A 24701-nucleotide genomic window follows, 5' to 3' on the forward strand; every position below is an offset into this window, starting at 1 on the left:
AGAAACCTAAGAACAACAAACTGGGATCTTTATTTGGAGCATCTTGCCACTAAATTTCGTGGACATACACCTGGAATTACTACGCCTCTTGAGTTGAATGAAGGGGTTGCCAAAACCACCGAAATTATTTTTTATTCATATGAAGAAGCATGTTCCTTACGCACATTGAAATTTAAAAAATAAAGCAGTTCACGATGGTAGAACTCAAATCTCAGTAAATTACGAAAGAACTCCAGACGCACTTGGAACCGACGGCGCATGGAAGGTTTTGATTTTTGATGCTTTCAAGTTGGCCCGCCGAGCTTACTGCACAAACATGTAAGGCTTGCATGAAGCAAGTAGGTTGGATAAAGTATAAGCTAAATCGAAAGATTTCATACCTTAAAACCCCCAGTGGTGATTATACATCAAACGACGAAGAAACATTAAGTTGTCTATTTGATACTCACTTTCCAGGATGTGTTGATCAAGATTCATCGATAGAGCCTGAATTCTTTTCTGGAGGTCTAGATTCCTTGAAATTCGATCGGAAAATAGTTACTACAGAATCTATGAAATGGACAATTGATGGTTTTGCTCAATACAAATCTCCTGGAAGTAGATGGTTCACCCACCATCTAAGAAGACGGTAACTTCATCCAAGAAGACGGTTCCCCCATCCAAAAAGACGGTTCCTCCATCGAAGAAGACGGCAAACCCTGGATCCTCAACGGAAGATCTCGACAGAAGTGGCTGTTTATTTCCAGCTTGAAGAATGATAAGCAGTTTCGCTTATGAATACATTCCTAAACCAGTTCGGCAGATAACCGTAAAATTCATCCCTAAAGGGGGACGATAATCATACGACACAGCCAAAAACTTTCGTCCTATTAAATAGTCTAAGCTCAGTTCTATTGAAAGCACTCGAACGTTTAATTGATCATCATATCAAGGAAGAATGTCTTGTCCAACATCTGCTTGATGCGACACAACAACTTCTATACAACCTAAATAGTACAGAATATTGGAAAGTACAGAATATTGGATAGTACAAAAGTAGTTCCACCTCCCCGTGGTGCAGAGTGGAAACGTGTCTGCTTTATGCAGATGTACGGCCGAGAGAACTACACCCCCCCCCCCCCCTTTTAAGAAGACCCTCGCTATCGAACATTGATCATGGCAATGGAAACACTATTGGAAACCGACTCCATTTGGTGAAGGTGTGAAGCTTAACCGTGCCGATGTACCTGGAAAGCTTTTTTTTTATTAGTTGATCACCCAGCTGGTAAATCCTTTTTACGGATTGCATTCCAAGGCACGGCGAGCCACCGCGTCCCCCCCAGTTTGCTACTCTGGGTCCATGGGTGCAATTGGACGACTCATGATACTATGTACCCCTACGCAATAAAATCCACCTGGGGCCTCTGGCCATAATTCCCTTCCGGACCTGCAACGAAGGCTATACCCGGGATGGAAGACCATACTCGCGCAATGTCCACGGCAAATACTCGTTTTATTCGTCCTACACCAGCAATCATCATCCACTCTTGTCGCAATTCGTGACGTCATGACCCGCCTCTCCTCACGACTCGAGACCCTCTCACACTCATCCTCTTGACACGATTCGAGGCGACTCTACCCACCTCTCCTCGTGTCTCGAGAGCCCTCTATCATTACGTCTCTTGACCCAATTCGTGACGAGAACAACTCGCCTCTCCTCTCTTTCAGAGTGCGTCCTTAAAAAAAGTTATGATGCAAAATTAAAGATTTCTAGAATTCTTTGAGGGTCCCCTAAAAATTGTACTATTTGTATGCATCCGAATAAAGTTTCAAGCTGCCGAACTTCCAATAGTGTCATATTGGCACTCTAGAGCGGATTAGGTTTAAGCATGATAAAAGTAATGAAAAATGACTAGAAATTTTAACGGGAAACTACACCAATGACATTAATAATGGATTATTTTTAGATGCAAGTAAAAAAAGGTTAGAAAAATAAACTGTTCTATTTTGTATGTTGGTAATCCACCATGGGTGCACGGATTCACCGCAATTTTACCAAAGTATGAACACCTCTACATGCTTCGTATTACAGTTCGGCATATCTCTAATGCAGAATTTTCCATACCCGGCACCATGGCTTCATGTTATCTGTTGTGGCTGTGTGTATTTCGTGTGAATGTTGCTGTTTATTTTGGATGAATGTTTCAATCACCTCCACAACCATTCAAAAATTTTATAAAAATTTTCAATTTTTAAAAAGGTATTCCGGCATCCGTGTATATACCTGGGTAGTTGGCAAGTGATTGATCATTCTACATGACATAGTTATATGAAAAATGAAATTTTCAAATAGCCTAGACATCTTACCTTGCTGCCGCCACTCTACTTACCTTACCTTATAACATTTTTTTCTTTTTCTTTAGAAACGCTATTTCTACACCGAAAATAGCCCAAGTTGTTTTCCTTCAATCAACTGATCGAACATATAGAACCCATTTTCCAATATGCCACCTAAACTTTATTCCGCTTGTTTGGCACTTTCCCTCCCCCCTTTTCCCAGCACTCTTCACTATTCCACCAAACCCATTAACCTTTTCTACCACACTTCCTCTCCGGGGGAATTTTTTTTTCACCACTCTTCACGCTGTCGCCTGCAGGTTAACTCACTCTCTTTCTCTCTTCCCACCCACTTCTCTTTCAAATCACCGTTTGCACACACTACTTTTCACTCGGTCGATTCTCACTACATTTCAAAAATCGAAGCAAGCCGGGGTTTTCACTGAACTCCTCCTTCCTGTAGTTTCTGGATTATCACTTAATTTCACTTGAACTCTGCACACCGAATCGCTCGTCACTTTCTCTGCTCGCTACTCCACCCTCCTTCTTCCTTCCTCCCTCCTCCCTCGCATGTCATCACTCCCGCCAGTGCTGCCAGTTCCTTCGTTTCTTCCTGTCGCTCAAGGTCTGTAAATACACAGGTATAAATCATCTGCACTAAATTAAAGTATATTTCAGGTAAGATTCTAAAGTAGAACCCTACATCCCTACCTTTCATTAAAAAGAAAATAAGGTTACGAACAGCCGGTGTTAATACGTAACAAAATCTCTCAATCGGCTTGATTCCACTTTTGTCCTTCTGGTGCGCTCAGACGTTGGCATTTCGATTGATTCCTTTTCAGTTTCCACGTCTGACTTATCTAGGTTTTCATCCAAGTTATCACTGGGAAGATCTTTTTGATCCAATTGCTGTGGTATACGTTTCAAATGTGCTGCACTTCTTCTGAGTTCTTTATCGGAAGAAGTTGATCGAATTGTAACATCAGTTCCTTGCTTCTTTGTGACAGTGAACTCTTCCGGTGAAAAATCAGAGCATAACTTATTGTCCTTTCTTGTACGTTTTGCTAGTACCTTGTCACCAACTTCGATGCTACTGGGTCTTGCTTTTCTAGAACGATCTGCATACTCCCTCCCTTTTTCTTTTTGAATTCTATCTTGATCTCTAACGTCTTCATCCTCCACAAGTGCAGTGGGAATACATGGCAGCTTTGTACGCAAACGTCGCACAGTGGGCCAGGAACCACACTTTTGCGGTCAAAATTGACTGCAGGCCAGAGGGTTCGTTGTAGCTCATCGGTGTCTTCGACAAAGTTACTCGACTATATTTGCGCTATCTATTGATGGATTTGAATTAGTTCTATTTTTCTCCGCAAGGTGGCGCCAAAATCTAACTTTTTACAAAAGCAAGATACAGGCATAGTTTCTTCTACAAAGTTGTTTATTATACCTTTAATATCAACTTTGTAGAACATTGTTAAGCTCTATGTTGTGTACTTACCTTGCAAAAATAATAATTTAAGAAAACCATGCAAAAAATGGTTTTTTCACCTATTTTTTGTTTTTAGCTATACAATACCTCAAATTTCCACAGCATTCGATTGGAATAGACTCAAATGAGATATTCTAGCGGAAAACTTTTTCGTTTCGCAGATTTTTTCTGTAAAAATTGCAAAAAAATGGCTAAAACTATACAATTTTCAAATTGCAATAACTTGCTTGCGAGCAGTTTGGTGCACCTCATTTTTTGAGAAGTGACAGTTGTGATTATGATCTAAATGCATGTAAAAAATGTCGGTGGGTTCTCGTGGGTTCCTTGCCAAATGATTTAATAAAGTTAGTTAATTTTCAATACAAATTCACATATTAAAAAACCGTTTTCAAAGAAAACATCCGCATTTCTCGTAGAAAAGTTGAATTTTCATCGTTCAGTTATTGGATGAATCTATTGCTTGTTGAGTCAATGCTTAAATAAATAATTCAGCACATTTTTCGCTTTTTTAATCAGATTTGTAAAAATAAAAATTTTCAAAAATTTATTAAAAAAACAGTTTTAAATTATTTTTTTTTATTTTTTTATAAATTTGACCAAATGAGCTTAATCGCTTCATTAAGCATCGCAATGGACTAAACAATAATAAAATGATGAAAATTCGACTTTTCTACGAGAAATGCGGATGTTTTCTTTGAAAAAGGTCTTTTAATATGTGAATTTGTATTGAAAATTAACCAACTTTATTAAATCATTTGGCAAGGAACCCACGAGAACCCACCGACATTTTTTACATGCATTTAGATCATAATCACAACTGTCACTTCTCAAAAAATGAGGTGCACCAAACTGCTCGCAAGCAAGTTATTGCAATTTGAAAATTGTATAGTTTTAGCCATTTTTTTGCAATTTTTACAGAAAAAATCTGCGAAACGAAAAAATTTTCCGCTAGAATATCTCATTTGAGTCTATTCCAATCGAATGCTGTGGAAATTTGAGGTATTGTATAGCTAAAAACAAAAAATAGGTGAAAAATACCATTTTTTTGCAAGGTTTTCTAAAATTATTATTTTTGCAAGGTAATTACACAACATAGAGCTTTACAATGTTCTACAAAGTTGATATTAAAGGTATAATAAACAACTTTGTAGAAGAAACCATGCCTGTATCTTGCTTCTGTAAAAAGTTAGATTTTGGCGCCACCTTGCGGAGAAAAATAGAACTAATTCAAATCCATCAATAGGTAGCGCAAATATAGTCGAGTAACTTTGTCGAAGACACCGATGAGCTACAACGAACCCTCTGGCCTGCAGTCAATTTTGACCGCAAAAGTGTGGTTCCTGGCCCACTGTGCGTCGTCCAAACATCAGTTCCGACGGAGACCTTCCAGTCGTTGGATGTATTGCAGAATGATACGTGAGCAGATATTGGCGAAGCTCCTTACGCCAGTTTTTACCTAGTTCTTGTGCGATACGCAATCTCTTAAGGATGGAACGGTTCTGACGCTCTACCTCCCCATTCATTTGAGGCCAGTAGGGAATTGTGCTTTCCAAACGAATTCCTTGCTCCTCGCAAAAATTGCGGAACTCTTCCGATGAGAATTGGGGCCCATTATCTGCCCTCAAAGATACCGGCAGTCCGTATCGAGAGAACATTATAAGTAGTTGGTCAATTGTAGATGCTGTTGTTATATCGTGCATTTCCACTACTTCTAAATATCGACTGTAGAAGTCAACGCAAACAAAAAGGTATTCTCCCTCTGGTAGAGGCCCCAGAAAATCAACCGCAATTTGCTCCCACGGGCGTGATGGTAATTCCTTGCGAACCATTGGTTCTGGTGGATTAGGTGCGGAAACTAAAGTACACCCTTGACAAGTTTTAACAAATTGCTCGATGTTGTGATCCATTTTAGGCCACCAGACGTTTGCACGTAAATGACCTTTCATCATCCGCATGCCCGGATGACCTTCGTGGGCTAACTGCAATACCCTTTGTCGGAGTTTTTGTGGAATTATAATTCGATCTCCTCTCAACAATACATCATTAACGCAGCACAACTCTGTCGATATCATCTTGTAACTCAATGGCAGTGTTTCGGTAGTTTCTGTATTCAACGCTTCAATTACTTGTGTTATCAGATCATCTTCTTTACTTGCCGCCACGATTTCCTGCCACGTGATAGCGATTGTTTGGGCTGCGGCAGAAGCAATTTCCCGAACGACAAGCTCTTCTGCTTCATCAAAAGGTGTTGGTGTTGTGGTAGAAAGGCGTGACATCACATCTGCGATATTGGATTGACCCGAAATATGAACAACGTTGTATGTGTAACTTTGTAGGCGCAAAACCCATCTCTCAATACGAGCACATGGGCGAGACGCTGGAGTAAACAAGAAAGTAAGAGCTTTGCAATCCGTGAGTAGGTTGAACTCCCTTCCAATGAGGTAAACTTGGAATTTTTCTACCCCCCATACTAAGGACAAAGCTTCCTTCTCCGTTTGACAATATCTCCTCTCCGTATCAGTGAGTGACTTTGAAGCATAACATACGACTCTAGACTCTCCTTTATCATCTGTTTGGATTAGAACTGCGCCTAAAGCAACAGGACTGGCATCGGCAAATAAAGAAGTTTCATCGTTTGCCTTGAAGAACCCTAAACAACTAGCCTTCGACAATGTACTCTTTATATTGTTGAATGCTTGCTCTTCTGCGTCGCCCCACGAAAACTGGTTTCCTTTTTGTATGAGCTTTCTAAGTGGTTCGTCCATTTCCGATAACTTCGGTATAAATTTGCCCATATAATTAGCAAGGCCTAAAAAACTTCTAACCTCACTCTCATTATCAGGACGACGAAAATCCATAACGGCGTCTCGTTTAGCATTTGACGGCATTATGCCCTGAGCGCAGATTTTATACCCCAGAAATTCAAAATCGGTCACTCTTATTTTACATTTCTCCCAATTCAACACAACTCCCCTTTCCTTGAACCTTCGAAGAACCTGAAACCACAACAAATGATATGAAAGAATTAAATAAATATGTAACAGGTTTTATGTTTTCATTTATTTATTTATTAATTCCCAAAAAGCGAGTTTCGAACAATAGTCTCATACCTTGTTCAACCGTGAATCATGTTCTTCAATCGTGCTGCCCTCTACTCCAATATCGTCCAGGTACCAATAAGCCCCCTCACAATCTGCTAGAATCTCGTCCATGGTACGTTGAAAAATTTCAGGTGCAGAAACTAGACCAAATGGAAGACGCTTGAAACGGTAGAGACCACGATGAGTGATGAATGTCATTACGTTCCTAGTTTCTTCATCAAGCTCCAACAGAAAAAACGCATCCATGATGTCCAATACGCTCCAGATCTTTCCTCTTCCTATCTTGGCGAGAACATCTTCGATCACCGGCATCGGATGTCGATCGCGGATGACCGCCTGGTTGACACGTCGCAAATCCACGCATAATCTGATCGAGCCGTTCGCCTTGTTTGCAACCACAAGTGGTGATACCCAAGTAGCTGGTCCTCTCTTCGCTTCGATTATATCCCGTCTTAAAAGTTCTTCTAATTTCTCCGTTACTGCCATCTCGAGGTGAATTGGTACTCGTCGTAATGGTTGAAAAACTGGCACCACTTTCGGATCCATAAGAACACGAATTTGTACGCCGGATATTTTCGAAAATGCCGAACGTTTCAAGTCGGCCACATCCATGACCTGGTTTACTTCCAATCCGATCTTCAAAATACCTAGACTCTTTGAGGTTTCGTCTCCCAGCAAATTCCTTTGCCCGCCGGCTACAACGTAGAACTTGGTTTGAATAGAGCGCTTTCCGATTTCGATGACGGCTTCAAATGTTCCCAGGATTGGGAGTGGCTCGTTTCTGCCATAGGCCTTGAGTATTTTATCACTTCCTTTATCGCATCTAGATATTTTTACATCTTGGGCTTTCAAAACTTCCCATGTCTCAACAGTTATTATGTTCACATCCGAACCTGAATCGATGAAAACCTCCATCGCAACATTGCCGATTTTACACTGGAACAAGTTCGTTTCACTTCCCGTATAGAACGTGTAGTATACCTTCTTTTCAGAATCTTGTGATGGTTTTGGGGCTTCCAGGCTGTGTTGCTGGGAAGACATTTTTGCGTCGACTTCAATTGCTGCCACTTTCTTTACAAGATTGGTTGATTGGGAACTAAAACCACGTTTTCGACAGACCTTTTCATAATGTCCAAGCTTTTGGCATCTTCGACAATGCTGGTCAATTGCAGGACATGATGGAGCTTTCGATATGTGACCGTGTTTTCCACAAGCATAGCAAACTATATCAGCCTCTCTATTGGTCATTTTGCGAGAACTAAAATCCATTCTTCTCATAGTTCGTCCTTGCTGGTGTTCCCCTTTTGGTTGCCAAGTTTTTACTTTACAAATCGTTGAATGCCCACGTCCATCATCGTTGATTCCTCCTTTAAATTCTTTTTCCTGGAGGCGAACACTTTCCAGCGAAGTACCCAAGGACTCAATTTCTGATAAAGATTGATCCTTTTCAAGAATTTTTCTTCTAAGCTCTGGCAAATTGCATCCTTCAACAATTACGTCGATGAGCATTATTTCCTCCAAAACGTTGCGTACTTCTTTCGAATATTTCTCGAACCCGCAGTCCACCAATTGTTGGCGTAGACGCAGAACGTAGTGGGCAAAACTTTCGTTGATACCTTGCTTCATCGATCTCAATTTGTGCCTTTCTAGGACGTCTTGGCGACGCGGTTTGAAATAAGCGTCTAACCTTTCAATTGCTGTGTCATACCAAGGTTTTTCCAGCATTACCAACGGAAAATCTTCAGTACCCTCCAAACTCTTGTACACCCTTTGGAGTTGAGGACCTCCGAAATGTAACATTTTAGATCGTTTGATTTTCTGGTCAGTTATTTGGTATGAATCAAAATAAAACTCCAGCGAATCTTTCCACTCACGCCATTCTTTTGCTAGCTTGCTGTTTTCTATTTGTTCACACCTGAACATTGGCAATGGTCGACTTTCATCCATCTGAAATCCGAAGAATGGAAAAATACTATTACTGGTTTTCTCTTAACTATAATTGTTATTTCTCTCATTTATTTTGTCGTCAACAAAAAGTGATCTTTTCTAGCCCTTAGCGTCAAAACGGTGCCGGAGCACAAAGTAAATACGTTAGTTTCTCACAACCAATGTTTCGTAAAATTTCTTTCCATTCATTACCCTGTCTGTATTTGGAAACATGAATGTCTCCTACACACGTTTGATTGGTATATTAACAACCATTAAACTTTCTTTGTTGATAATCGTTTAACTCTTTTTGTATGTATTTCCAAATTTTCTTAAGATTTCAAGAATATTTCAACTCTTTACTTAGTTTTCTATTCAGTGGCGGTTACTGTTTACATTACAGCTAAACATGAATCCCTTTTATTATGGAAATTTACCTCTAGGCTGGATTCGCTAAACCTTACATAACTCTCCACAAGATTCGAACAATCCACTCTGAACTTTATTTCTTGCTAGATTCTAGCACTCCACTCTAGGCTTTCGGCACTAGAGTTGAACAAAGCTCTCAGCTAAGTTCTAACACTCCACTCTAGGCTCCCTAGTCTAGAGTTGAACAAAGCTCTCAGCTAAGTTCTAACACTCCACTCTAGGCTCCATGCACTAGAGTTGAACATAGCTCTCAGCTAAGTTCTAACACTCCACTCTAGGCTCCATGCACTAGAGTTGAACATAGCTCTCAGCTAAGTTCTAACACTCCACTCTAGGCTCCCTGCACTATAGTTGAACAAAGCTCTCAGCTAAGTTCTAACACTCCACTTTAGGCTCTCTGCACTAGAGTTGAACAAAGCTCTCAGCTAAGTTCTAACAGTCCACTCTAGGCTCCCTGCACTAGAGTAAATCCTTAGCTCTTTGCTAAATTACGACACAATTCCCTCAGGCTCCTTGCACAAGAGCTAAACTGAACTTCCTACTAAGCTAATTAAAATTTTCAGTTTTCTTTTCTAAACAGAAAACGTTTAAGTTTCTACAAATAGCATTTCATACAGGAAACATTAACACACCTAGACACTTTTCTGTTGTCTACTTTGATTCCTTCCAATAACTTATCTACGCTTCATCAGCTTATATTTAAATTTTTCATACAGCAGCTCGGTTACTTACTTTTTCCTTTCTACATTGCCACGAAACACTAACAATAATCAGATAGCTGGATTGTCGTACTGATATCTTAAGAATGTATGCCATCATGTTGATCGTTCGCTAGCAATAAGGTTAAAAAATCATAAATTTTCAGTTTTTCAATTTTCTTTCAAAAGAATTTTTCTTTAAATGAATCGCATTTTTGACAGAATAATAGTTTCCGATGTTTTATGAACCGATTTAACAACGCTCAAAACTAATATATCATGCTTACCTTTTCAGCGAAATCTCTCCAACCATCAACACAAGATGTACTATTTTATTTATCGTTGCATTTGCAGAACCATTCACTTCAAAAAAATAATCTCTTCTTTCGGAACATTCAATTAATTTGAATTTTCCTAAAAAAAAAAAATATGGATTCCTCGGATTATTTATCCTTTACTATTGACTCATTTATTCTTTCATTATACACTATTTTATTTCATTCTTTGCTATATTTGCAGCTTCTCAACACCTATCACACCCCCGCACATTGTTGCCACGTTACACATTATGTCCACTGAACTATAATGATTCTGTATCACATTGATCCAACTTCACTTCGATAATAATGATTGAATCAGAGAAGAAAACAAAATTAACCATTAAGTTATTATTATTTTTTTTTTTTCAATCTTCAGCCAATAGAAACCAAAAATGGAAACTGTTCATTTTTAAAATGCACATCTAACACCCCAAAATTTTTCTTTCTTTTTAAACTGTCTTAAAATTACTCGGATTTTAAACCTGCTCCTCAACCGTTTCCGTAAGTGCTAGAAGCAGTAGAGAAAAAAAATCAAACAGCTTTGTCTCCTGGCGAAGGTAAAAAAAAAACCATCTCTAGAGTATTGATTATTCCTAATCCACGAAAAAAAAACACGACAAACCGGCGAATGACAGAAATTTAACTAGTTAAAAAAAAATGTAGTTCGACAAGGGATGTTTGATTTTGGTGCTGTACATTATTCAAATAATTGCATTAGACTACACTGCGCCTTTCGCATCTCATACATTTCCTTCATAAATCAAGTTTGCACCGTTCTGGGTGTTGTCCGTACAACCACCCACTGGGGCGATTTGCTGCAATAGCAATCATCATGATATAATCATCAAGGTTCAAATTAACACAATCTTACGACCGCGCATTGAATTTCTCTTTTATTTCCTTTTTCAAAACAGATTGTTTGCATCATTTTCGGCGGCCATTTTTCTTTCGTTTTCCGCGGGGAAAATAATTTCAGAGTCTGTTGAATTATTTGACTAACTCGTCCACTATTTCACTTGAAATAATTAAAAAAACGTACCTTATCAGCTCCCGGTTCCTTCTCCCGCTCGTCGCCAATTGTAGTTTCTGGATTATCACTTAATTTCACTTGAACTCTGCACACCGAATCGCTCGTCACTTTCTCTGCTCGCTACTCCACCCTCCTTCTTCCTTCCTCCCTCCTCCCTCGCATGTCATCACTCCCGCCAGTGCTGCCAGTTCCTTCGTTTCTTCCTGTCGCTCAAGGTCTGTAAATACACAGGTATAAATCATCTGCACTAAATTAAAGTATATTTCAGGTAAGATTCTAAAGTAGAACCCTACACTTCCCACCATTTCTTTCCAACCCTTTCTTTTCCTCTTCACTGAGAATACAAGTAACTCCGCTTCGGTAAGTTCTTCATCTTTTTTCTTTCAATTTCTTATAATTTTTCTCAGCTCTTTCTATTTCATTTACCAATTGCATATTTTCTCTAGCTTTTGAAGTGGTTTAAATTTCTTTGGCTGCCCAACACATCACAAGACAACCTGAATTAATTCTATGACATCTGCTTCATTCATTGCTGGTTACCCCATTAAGGCTTTAAGCGTTTCTGCAGCAAACGCTTAACACTTCTTCAATCAATTTCACCCACTTCATACCGAATTCACATAGCCTACTCACTTACACTACATTTCTTCGCCGGTGCTTGGCCTGGTGTGCGTGCCAATCATCGGCGTGGCATTGAAAGCTTAAAACTGATGAATGATTTTCGTCATGCCAATTTTTCACTTTATTTTTTCTAAATTTTTACGCTTCGAACACTTTTTTTCATTTAGAATTCTCCCTCGAAGACAATGCCCAGTATTAACCGTTCTACCACAAAAAAATCCCCGCCACCCCGATCTTCGCACTGCGATGTAAAAAAAAAAAATCAAAAAGCCGACCGCCATATTTTGAGGTATGGCTTTCTTTCCAAAGCTACTTCAGATTTTACGACTTATTTCACCAGCTTTCCATCAAATTAATTGATTTCATTTTCTAATGTAAGCTCACTAAATAAATCAAAAAGATAGTACAAACAGTAACTAAAGTCATTTCCACTAGGGCCAAAAGAAACGCGACGATGTGTATGTAGCACGGAACACGGGAGAAAATCGACCACACACAACGGAGGCTAAACTCGAACTGAGAAAAATAAACTGTTCTATTTTGACAACATAAAATGTTTTAACGTGTTGCAAAAATCGAACGAGGTGTATTTAGGATTAAAATTTTATCACAGATGAGCAGATGTATAAGTTAAGCCTTGAATCTTTTGTAAAAATCCTGACAATCGTGTTGAATCAATTTTTGTATTTCGGATCAGCCACCCGATGTCTCCAAGAACAGAGAACTGTCCCCAAGATTTTTAATTGAAAAGCATTGAAAGAAGTAATCCGTTTCAGATTCAGATTCAAAATACAGATTTAAAATTCATATTCAAAATTAGCATAGTAATTTTCAATTACATCACTCGGATTTCGCCATAAACGGTAATTTTTTTAAATTTTCAATCAAGTGAAGATCACCAATGTAAAATAGCATTAAAAAATTCAGGGCTTCAAATTCCAGAAAGTCGAAGGACAGAGGTTTAGGTCCTGCTTGAGTAGCTGTAATTTTTTCAACAATTTTTAATAATAAATTTTTTTATGATGTTATTATAAGATTTTTTAACTAAAAATTGTTGAAATAATTACAGCTACTCAAGCAGGACCTTAACACCTGACCTTCGACTTTCTGGGATTTGAAGCCTTGAATCTCCGGAAAGTAAAAAAATATATTTAATATATTATATTTAATATAAAATTTGGGAATAGTCCGGCCCGGCCGTTTGCCAGGATTTAGTTAAAAATTGCTCGGATTTTGCCTGAATTTATTCACTTTATTTGGTAAATGAAACAAAAAAAAAAAATAAAATTATGTTTTTTTTACAATTCGTTTATTTGAAACGACTCGTACCGTAGGTTTTAAAGAGCCAATGTCTGATTTTAGTAATTACAAAAAAAAATATGTTGTATACATTTTTATAATATACATCTGGAAGCCATTTTTTGAGCACATTTAAAAAAATAATGATGAAAGGTTATTTGGGAGCCTTCAAAACTATTTTAAATCTTTCTATTAATTTTGAAAAAAAAAAATTTAAATTTTTTTGTTTTGGTTTTTATTGAGTTATTTCAGGGTTTTTACAAAATTTTCCCGGATATTGCTCGGATTTTTGGTCGTCAATTCTGAAATCAAATGCCCGGATTTGGACTGGTTCTTATATAAAATTGCCCGGTTTTGTCCGGCCCGGATACGTTCTTAAAAAAATCAGGCAACCTTAAAGTAGACTAAGCATTTCATATTGCTCGGTTTTACCCGAGCTTGTCTGGATTTCCTGTGAAAATTTCGAGTCAAGGCTGATTCAGCCCGGATGCATGGAATATTAGGAAAACTGCCCGGATTTTGCTAGGATTGATTCACATTATTTAAATTATGATAAACTTATATTTTTGGACCCAATTGCTTGTTTTAGAAATATTTTTAAAATGAACATCAAAAATTTTATTGAAGATTCAAATCTGATTTCAATGCTGCTTATCTTTTCAATGCAAAAGTGAAATTTGCTTTAATTTTTTTCGTGCCTTTTCTTCGAATAATGCTTGGATTTTGCTCTGATTTTCCCGGTTTAAGAATTGGAACAATTTGAATTCAAAAGCACGGTTTTTGCCAGGTTTTTGTAAAAATTGCCCCTAATTGGCCGATTGTAAAGTTATTCCATTTTAATAATATAAAATACCATGCAGAAGCAACTTTTAAATCTGAAAACTGCAATTCGTCTATCGCATGTTAATACGAAAATATTAGTGCTTGATTTCTAAAGTAAAATTGCTGTATTTTTAATATATTGATTCGGAAGTAATTTTTCAAATAATATTTTAATGATATAAAATACATATTTTAAAGTTCCAATACATTTATTGTAGATGCTTTTGAAAGGACCATCCAAAATTATCCTTTACCAAATGCTACCATGCACACGAGAACAACATATTGAAAGTGAGAAAAGGATTGAACACAATGCATTTAAGTTTTTTTTTTCCACATATTTATTAAATTTATTCCACACCCCCACGAGGGCCATGCGGTTGATTGAATAGAGAAAAAAAACCGATCAACAAAGCGTGATAGAATGTAAATATTTAGATCAGCTGACCTCTTTCCTGAATGGGCATTTTTTTCTGTTGTCCCGATTCCTCCACTTGCTTGTCTTGCGGTGCGCGGCTAACGACATTATGTTTAATCACCTTCATCATCCAGGTCTGATGATTCTTTTTTTGTGGATCTAATCGCCCAGGATAGGTATTTTATTATTATGCTCTCGATCAAAACTTTTTTCACTTTCATTCGAGCGATCCCCGAATTGTTTGGGCGCTCTAATAAAAACGATTATGTTCGTTTTTTGTCTGAGATTGGTTTTTTTTATTCATCCTTGTTTTTTTTCTGGTTATTGAATTTTATTGACTGTTTCTGCTACCGTCTGGCTGTTGTTTTTCGGTGGTCTTCTGAAGGAGCAGGCAGCTTACATAAAAAGAGGTCAAGATGGTTCTCAGATGGACGGATTGTATTCTCGATGTTTTCGGGCCGACTGTTGTTTGATTGAGGTAGGTCCATCAGACGATCTTGAAATGATTGTCGGAAAAAATGGAACCGGGAGTCCTATTCAAATGCAGTTGTCCTCGGATGGCATCTGGAACATGTAAATAAGTGATGAGTACTTTTTTATGTACAGGAAAAAACTTCAGTAATTTTTTCTATCAGTCATGCTATGGAACCGAACAAAAAGTACAGCATATGTTTCAACGATTGTGATGAATGTTCAGCTACCGTTTTAGCTATAGAATAAAAGTTGGGGAAATTAGTGACTAGTTGATTTCCTAAATATGTATGTAGATTTAATATGAAAAAATTTAACCAAAACATTAGTTTTAATTCTATGCTAGATTAATGGCATTGCGGTGAACGTTAGGTCGAAGTTATTATTGTAAATATTTGAAATGTAAACGGAAGAAATTCATGCATTTTTATTGTTTTGACAACCTATTGAAGTTTTCAGCTCCATAATCAATTTTTTTACTTCACCGGAAAAAATAAACATTTTTTAGGTTCGTTATGTTTTGCATGAAAGGGGAATAACTTAAAAACTAATTAAGAAAATGGAATCAGATTTGGATAGGTGGGTATTCGGGAACGTGATATGTTCTAATCATTGTTTGAGACCCCTTCCTTTTTCCGCTGCAGCGGGGAGAAAGGAAAGAAGGAGGGGAGTTTCATACAATTTTAGCTGCATATCTCGAGAACTTCAACAGCAAATGGAACCAAATTTGTCATGGAACGATATTTGGTTACGAGAAATGCTTCTATCATTATTTGGTATCCCTCACTCCTTCAAAGAGGTGGATGAAAACGGGGAGGTCTACCTTACAATTTTCAGTATAACCGGACAGCTGATCGAGCAAATTAAAACATGTTTGGCATGTGAGGGTATTTGGATACGAGAAAAGTTTCTATTATAAATGGAAGCCCCAGCTTTTTTCAGCGGAAAGATATGAAGGTACATAGGAGGAGGGAAGTGAGCCCAATACAATTTTGTTAGCATAAGTTCTCAATTTATGCTAATGAAGTCATACACAGCAAAAAAAGTGTTGTGACATTGTATGTATGTATGTATGTATAATCCATCCAACGACCCCCTGAGCTGGCAGGTATGTTATGCAAAAGAGCCAATATTAATCCGTTTGATTAAAATTGTTCAATCGCGGGTGCTGGTGGTGTTAGCTCTATTGAAATTCCAGTAACCCATTTCAGAATGGCAACTGCACATCCCGAGGCTATTTTCATTGCCAATAAGCCCCGCCTAATCATAGCCGCATGACCAAATGGGTCATGTAATTATGATTAGTCTTTCCATCTTTTATTGTTGACATATCCAGGAACTTCATAAATATAATTGCCTAATTATATAAACTTAGCACCCTAATACGTCCAATAAAAGATGGACATGTATTTAGTATATGATTTCAATTATGGTATATATAGAAGAAGATAAAAAATATGGGGAAAAAAAGTTTACTAAAAAATTGAATAATGGTCGGAAGAGTTGGAAACTGGAATAAATTTATCATGTTTGTCTGAAAAAAAAAATATGGTTAATAATACATTTGATGCATAAATTGTTCAAAATTTCTCCTTTTCTACTTGTTATTCATACTGTGGCGATCCAGCTGAAAATCTCAAGGATTTACAAAAGTATCTTTATATTCTAATGGTAATGTAATAACTGTTTAACTTTTACGAATCTGAAACCATGAAAAAATATTTGCCAGAAAATACAATTTTATAAGATAAAGATCATTGTGATTAATTGGGGTTTTTTTCTATAAGGCTGTGAAACTTTAATAATAATTAGTAATATTATGTTGGACAAAATGTGGTTTAAGTTTGTTTTTTTTTTTTGTGAGGAATTTTAACACACTGTGTTCTTAATCCCGTCAACTGTTTGAAAACACTAATTTCTGCCCTACGCATGAACCCGTATAAACTAGTAGGCCATGCTAAATTTTAAACCTCTCCAACCGGCAGGCAGCAAGGGCACTAGATTCAACACCTGTTGGCCTTCTCCTAGACTGGGCCAGAAAAAAAATGAACTAAAGAATCTGAAAACAAGTGGGTGTGAGTGAGACAGATGTTAAAATCCCAAAAAGCTTCATCTCTTTCAAACGATGTCATTTGGCACCCAGCCCCTTTATCGGGCAAGTCAGCGTTGCCCAACATACGTATGAACATGAAAAGAAACTTGTATGGAAAATGTATGAAACTACTGCAAGAAGAATGCTGAATGAGCTAGAGTGAGAGACATCCAAGACTTCAGCTAGAGAGGGACAGCAAGAAAAATAATCACCAACGTCACTGAATTAACACCAAGATCGATGGAATCTTTATAGTGAAAGAGCTGGTACAAATTATTTTATTGAATTTTCCCTCTACCCCGAAAAGTCCAATTAAAAACATCTGAAATTCCAAAAATAAGAATGCAGGCTGGTCTGACTTTCGGAAGCAGCACTGACGAGTCAAAAGACTGTATCTAGCCGGAAATCCACCACGTTTTGTCTCACCGGGTTCACTCACGCGCTCGCTGTCGCTGGCTACTATTAACACTTTTCCTCTGCTTATAAAGCCACTCAAAATGCTTTCGAAAGTTCAAATATAATGTTCTTCATAAAAGTAAAATGAAATACTTATCTTGAAGGTCTGTGCATAGTATTCTATTCGTCAAAGCTAGGTGAAATTTAATGGTGTAAGCGAGACGGCACACCTAATACGACGAAACCAAATGAATTTTCTCCAGGTACCTTCCATACATATTCACATGAAACAGAAATATAACACAACACTCGCGTCGATCTTTGGGGAAAATTTCGAAATTGAGCGGATTTTTGTTAATTAAATTTGAAGTCCTCAGCACACTTTTTCGCATCAATTTGTCTCTTCTTAGGCAAGGGAAAGGCAAACTTCACAAAATAGTTCGATTTTTCGTGGAAATGTACAAAAAATTTTAGCAAAAAGGCGAAATAACTGGGACACGAAAAAAGAACGCGTTCGGCGTAAGCAAGGTTGCCAGCCAATCTCCTGCAAAAAAAAAAAAAAAAAAAAGTGTTGTGACATTACATCAAAAAAGTGCACATAACTTGAGTCGCAAATGCTACCTAATATTACATCATTTTGATGTTCAGTCAAAGGATGTAAAAAATTACACAAACTCGATGTATCGCAGTAGACAAACTCAACCATTCCAGTTGATTTGTGAAAAGCTTCGGATGTTATTTAAAATCATTATTGTGGATGTTTGAATGAGAACTTTCGAAACAATTCATAATTTATTCTAATTTCCTTAGTCATTGGATTTAAATTTACCACTTAAAAGTTAAGCAAAGCATGAGTTAATAATGAATCCCGGAATGAAAATAAACAAAGACTTTATTGATAGTGGAGATTACAGATTTATTTCTGGTTTAAACCATTGAAAGACAATTCTTTAGGACACTTTGAACACATTTGACTTAACTAAAGCTTCGGCAGCCGGCTATTAGAGCTAAACCAGAAAAGAATTGTCATCTATACGATGACTGTATCACAATATAGAACTCTTTTTTTTTTAATCCGGACTTAGGGCCTCACTCCCTGCGTTCAAGCTTTTTCTATTCTGACGATGTGCTGGAACAGTTTTTTTCCAAGACAGATACTGGCTCTCCGCTTACAAGCCATTGAACTATTTTAATCGACGTCTATAGCTTGAAATTCAATACAGGTTTTTCTCCTTACGATATTCTAATTAAATACAAGCTCCAAACCATTATCGTATCGCTGATGTCCTTCTGTAAAATATACTGAAAATGGAGAAAAACAGAAATTCACAAGTAGCAATAAGTTTGCTTAGCTTTTTAATAAATTTTGATATAACTTACTTGCAAAACAGATTCTCCGAAGCTCCACATTCCGTTTCAAACATTTTGATGTGAAATTTTCTCTAAATGTCAATTGCTACAAACATTGACTACTTGATGTAATATTTCATAACCGGTTGTTATATTACACTGCATGACGTGTTCATATCGTGTACATCCTTAAGATGTAATATTATTACGAAAATCGTGAATAATGCGTTAGTTGACCTACATCCTCATAAATTACATCGGTCTGCGTTACATTTTTTTTGCTGTGTAGACCCTTAGGGTTTACTGTGTAGAGAGGGGAGGAAAGGGGGGGACTCCATACAAATTTTGTTGTAAAGCTTAAAAACTTATCAACCAATGGAACTATACTTGATATAAGAGGATTTTAGGGCTCGAAAAAAATGGGTATGATTATTAAAGACCACGACGACCTCCATGTAGCAGGGGATGATGGGAAAGACAGGGAGGGGCGCTCTTATCAGTTTTTAACATAAATTCAGAACATATAACACATATTTTATAAGTTAGGTTGTTTTCGTTAGATTAATTTGAGACCCTTTGTTTTTCAGGGCGAACCTTAAAGAAACAGATTAAAATTATCAGAACTTATAGATCAAGATTCAGAAAATTAGTTTAAGTCATCTTTGCAATACAATTCGTAACTCCAGCTGCAGCTCTCATTTCATAGCGGTTGCTTTTGAATTATGTTATAATTTGATTCAAAATAATGCCAATAAAACAATAAAAATTTGAATAATTTCGAAAAACATCATTTGTGTTTTGGTCACACGACCAGCCAGTGGGAATATCCTCGACCATGTTGTATTTTCACAGAGCATCATCGCTTCAACAATAAATGAGACAATCTGCACGGATATAAGCGACCACAACATGATTGTTACCACACTGTCGAGCAGTACCAACAAAGATGTCCAATTTTTAAGTCAGAGCATCGTCAACCACCACCAACTTAACGCAGAATTCGCAGAAGCGCTGCAGAACATTCCATCGACAACATGCGCTAACGAAAAGATTACACACATAGCCGACAAATATAACGAGATCCGAAATCGTGCCACAAAAACAATAACAATTAGAGCAAAGGTGAAGAGGAACTGCCCGTGGATGACATTCGACGTCTACAAACTAATGTCAAAGAAAGACAATATTTGGAAGCATTGCAAGCGTCCCCCTGCGGATGAACACTCCAAGCAACTCCTAAAAGACATCTCCGGAAGACTGGCGAAGCTTAAAAGTCATTGTAAACGATCATACTTTCTTCGACTTCTGCAATCAGCATCGCCAAAGCAATCTTGGAAACTCTTAAACGTACTCTTAACTCTTAAACGTACTACGATTTTACACCAAAGGGTTTATTTTATTCATTCTCAACCGGACGAAAAACATTAAAATTTCAAAAAACTCAAAAACCTACGCATAAAATTAGAAAAGACAAATAATATCTAAAAAAGTTGCAAAATGACAAAAATAACAAATATGATAAAAATAACAAACATTCTGAACATAACGAGAAAAATTAAAATAAATCTTAATCATGATAAAAAATATCGAAAAAAAATACTCAAAATTACCAAAAAATGAACAAAAATTTAATTAACAAGAATAACAGTGATTTTTTTTATTGATAAGAAAAAAAAAAGTTAGTGAAAAAACCGTTCGATTTTGGCAATACAAAATTCTCGACCGGGTTGCCATAAACGAAAGGGGCTTGTACTTGTAAGTTTTGACCTTTTGCAGCATTTGTTAATAGTTTTTAGTTTTCATTTTTAATCTTTCATTGCATTAGATTTTGAATTTCATCAAATCATTAAGGCTTTTCTCATTTTTGAGAGCTCTACACAACTTTCATCATTATTATTATGCTTTGTTGTTATATGTCATCAACATATGATAACGTAAAAACACATTAATGGTGAAAATCTAAATTATACTTTTCATGTAAGGCAGAAAATATAAGTTATTTTTAATTAAAAATTCTGCAAAAAATCAAGAATGAGTTTCGAACCAAAACGAAGCTTTTTAGGCTCCAAGGTTTGAAAATTAAAAAAACGACTCCAATTCGACTTGGTCTACTGCCCAATTCCTTTGAGTGAGCCAAATGTACTCATTAATGAACTTGAAAATTGCAAAAGTGATTTATATGTACGTAGTAGGGGGCTTAAGTCACAAAAAGTGCACAAAAGTACTCAAAACGGGATTCATGAAGTCACAAAAAGTGAGGTGCTTTCTTCCTAGCTGGCGGTCTGTCTTTTTGGGCGGGTGCGCCTGCAGGTATGCTACAAAATCATATCACCACTTGGAGTTTTAGTGTCAGATAAGAAGCAATCCAACAGCAAATTGAAAAAAACACGGCTAACCTCAAATTGTGGAGTTTTGACCAAGAGAAGATGATAAGAACTGGTGCTCAGGGTGCCATTGAGATAGAGAGAGAATGTTTTGTTCAATTTACGAATTTTTGGAAGCTCAATTCAAAAGGCCACTGTAAGCTGAATAGAAGGTCATTAAGACTTGATTTGAATTGGAACTTGAAAGTAGCATTTTAATTTTTCTCGAAATTACACCAGATCTCAACGGTTTATGCATTTTTAAATCATCCGGCATCAAAATAAAAATTAAAATTTTTTCGATTTCCCTTTTCCCTTCTTTGGTGAATTTTGAGGGTAACAAAGAAACTTGAGTTGAGCACTTTGAGTCATTTTTCAATAAAGTCCGATTAGATTCGAGAGACTATTATGCCTCCAAACAATTCTTGTAATTTTGTTAATGAAAAAAAAAAATTACACTCACATATACGAGGATAGTTTTAGCTTTAGCTTACGCTAGCCCACCACTTCTCTAGATGAGTTTTTTCCCTATTTAAAGACAATTAATCAGAAGTATGAAGCTTACTGTCAAAAAATACTAAGCATCTATGTGGGTCCTGGTAATTTGTTTCTGACATCAAAACAAATGATTTACTTATGCAAATATGTTTAACAATTTGTCTTACAACTTGAAGAAATGTTCTACGCTTAGCTACATTTCTATGTTACGCTCTGTGTCAATGAAATAAAACATTCAACATTTGCAACCATCTCTTGGTGGACTTAGAAGAGAAAAAAACGTTGGTACAATCAAAAGGTAGAATACAATTGTAATTAATATTTGCCTTTTATGAAATCACTCTGGAACTCCTCCCCAGGCCTTAGCACGCGAACAAAATGCAATCACAATCACACAACACCAAACACGTGGGTCCGCTATTAGTTTTTTTCCTCCCTGTTCTGTTCCCGTTCTGTACACTGAAAAAAAAATCATGGTATTCTGAAATAAATAAAAATGTTTAATTCTACCATACGTTGATATTGTCGATATAAACAAAGTTCTGGTGAATTTTACGACTTTTTGGTTAATTTTACCATGCGGGGCAGAAAAAATATGGTAAACTTAAATGAAAAAAGAGGTTTAATTTTACCATGCGCGAAATTTGTTGATATAAATGAAGTTTTCGTTATTTTGACGATCTTTTGGTTAATGCTACCATGCGCGCCAAAAAAAAATGTGGTAAACCATAATAAAATAAGAGGTTTAATTTTACCATGCAGAACGTTTTGTGCATTTGGATAAAGTTTTGGTTATCGTGACAATACTCTGGTACATTTTACCATGGACAATAGCCAAAATGCTTTCAATCAGTTAACTATGTATCATCATGCACTTTTGTTTCCTCCTTGCCATTAAAACGGCTTTGAATTTCTATTTAATGTTGAAAACTTTGGAATCAATATTGATTATGTGCTACGTGCTGCGATCTTGAAGGTAAAATGTTTTGGTGTGGGATCAGTGACGAAGGATATCACTTATTATTTATCCACAGAAGGCCATTACAATCTGAAGTGCATCAACGCAAGAACGCATCATCGAGTCATCAACTACCGCTAATTTCAACAGTTCATTAAATTTTCAAGAGTAAGTGAAGTTTATTAGTATTTCTGCACAATATTTGACATTTCTTTTATATTTTATTTTTAGTGCACGGGGCGACAATGATTCACGAAGGCAAAAATACAATCTTTGGACAACGGCGGAACACCGGAGGCCAAATGTCGAAGGAATCTTTATGCAGTTAGGTTTATAGTTCCTGATCATTAACGCCGAACAATATTTATGTGAAAAAAATAACGTGGATAATAACAGTGATGGATAAATAAACCAACATTTTTTAAATTTCAAATGGTTTCATTGAATGCATGGATAAATTACCATTATTTTGTCATAATTACCATGGCATGGTAAAATTGTACGTCGTAACGCACCCTAACGCATACACATGGTAATTTTAAACACACTCATGTTTAAGATAAACAAAAACGTACTCAAAAAAAATCCATCTGTTTTTATTCTTAAATTAACCTTTGGATATGGTAACGTCTACCATGGTTTTTCTTTCGGTGTAGTTATGCATTTTGCATAACGCCAGAAGCAATTAAAACGCACTTATAGTCTGCTTTGAAATGCATTACAATTTATGGCGGCGATTCTCGGTTCAGCATTATTTCAAATGTGCACCGTGAATAGCCACTTTACAATGTAGGAAATGCGAAGCAACATTCGGTTCGCACAGGGAGGTTATCAAATTTTGATGTTCTACTAACAGGTAGCGCGTAAGGTGTTTGATTTAACACCTTGTGCCATTCTCAGCACTTCGGGTGGATCAGTTTTAGCGATGGGTAAGAAGGCTGGGGGATGAGGTTACTGTCTGATTGTAAGTTAAACTGTGTCTGTTTGTTTAAGATCAATTATTGATGCGATAATTGTTTTACTAATACTTGACTAGCAGCGATGTAACGTTTTGTACAGAATGTTATATGACCCATCAAAGTTGGATTCGTATATCAGATGATGGAAAGTTACTTTTCTAGGAAATTTTAACATATCAAAAACTGCTGACAAGATTTGAAATTTTCACATAATATGCAAAATCTCTAATTCACCTGACGATGGGAAAATTAAAAAAGTAAAGTTAAGATGAAACTTCTATCAAAATAACTGAATTTTTTAAATTTAATTTCATTATACTTTTTTAAACTTATGTCAGTGTTTTTTTTACAATTAAACTTATGAGATTAACTGCAAAAAAAACATTGACATGCTTTTAATCTCATTTAACTTTGGCTTTTTAAAATATGCGTGAAAGAATCGTCACTGATTCAAAGGTTTTAAATCACAATTAAAAAAAAGGATTTTATGTTTTTTTTCAAATTACACTAAAGTTTGAAACTTTCAGAATTTGAGTTTAGTTTCAATTTCACTATAACGACATTGCATCAAGAAAGAATTAAACATATGATAGGGGAGATAAGGGCATATCGAGCACCCGGGGCATAGTAAGCACGTCCCTTTTCAACAAAAGTACGCATTTTCTTAAATCAATTTTCACGAGGAGTAGTTTCGTACTTCCTATAAAAATAATTTTTCCCCAAAAAAGAAATCGTCTTATCATCTTTACAGAAATATTCAAGCAATAACATCTAGGTTCTCAAGTGACGAAAATATTATAATTGAAGCACCAGGAAATAAGCTTTTATGATCTTTGAATCATCTTGATCTATAATGTATGCATTGCAACATGATATACACATTGTTCCTCAATTTTCACCATCATAAATTTTTTGATTTTTCACTTAAATTAATTTTAAAACGCGTTTTTACTTTAATTTGTTGACTCGGGGCGAAGAGAGCACAATTAATCAGGGCACGATGAGCGTTTTCTGCCGTGGAATCTAGCAGCGAACTTCATTCGATGAAGTCAACTGAATAATAGAGCTACAGCTGGACTTGTTTCATCTGACAATTTGGCCTATTAGTTAGATGTCAGAGAAGCAGTCAGTAGGCTCGAGTTCGA

General features: G+C 36.6%; 2 protein-coding genes across 2 annotated transcripts; both read right to left on the reverse strand.

The window, feature by feature from the left end:
• Positions 1 to 606: 606 nt before the first annotated feature.
• On the reverse strand, positions 607 to 6693 carry LOC129753511 (uncharacterized protein K02A2.6-like). The gene is made up of 3 exons (XM_055749330.1): positions 6636 to 6693; positions 5155 to 6086; positions 607 to 732 (listed from the first exon to the last, which is right to left on the reverse strand). Exons 1-3 carry the CDS (start codon positions 6691 to 6693, stop codon positions 607 to 609), a joined length of 1116 nt encoding a protein of 371 aa, XP_055605305.1.
• Positions 6543 to 11424, reverse strand: LOC129754873 (uncharacterized protein K02A2.6-like). Its single transcript, XM_055751122.1, has 2 exons — positions 11319 to 11424; positions 6543 to 8853 (listed from the first exon to the last, which is right to left on the reverse strand). The coding sequence occupies exon 2, from the start codon at positions 8851 to 8853 to the stop codon at positions 6910 to 6912; it is 1944 nt and encodes a 647-aa protein (XP_055607097.1). The 5' UTR covers positions 11319 to 11424; the 3' UTR covers positions 6543 to 6909.
• Between the last annotated feature and the right edge of the window lie 13277 nt (positions 11425 to 24701).

This window comes from Uranotaenia lowii, chromosome 3 (genome assembly GCF_029784155.1).
Source record: "Uranotaenia lowii strain MFRU-FL chromosome 3, ASM2978415v1, whole genome shotgun sequence".
Lineage (NCBI taxonomy): Eukaryota > Metazoa > Arthropoda > Insecta > Diptera > Culicidae > Uranotaenia > Uranotaenia lowii.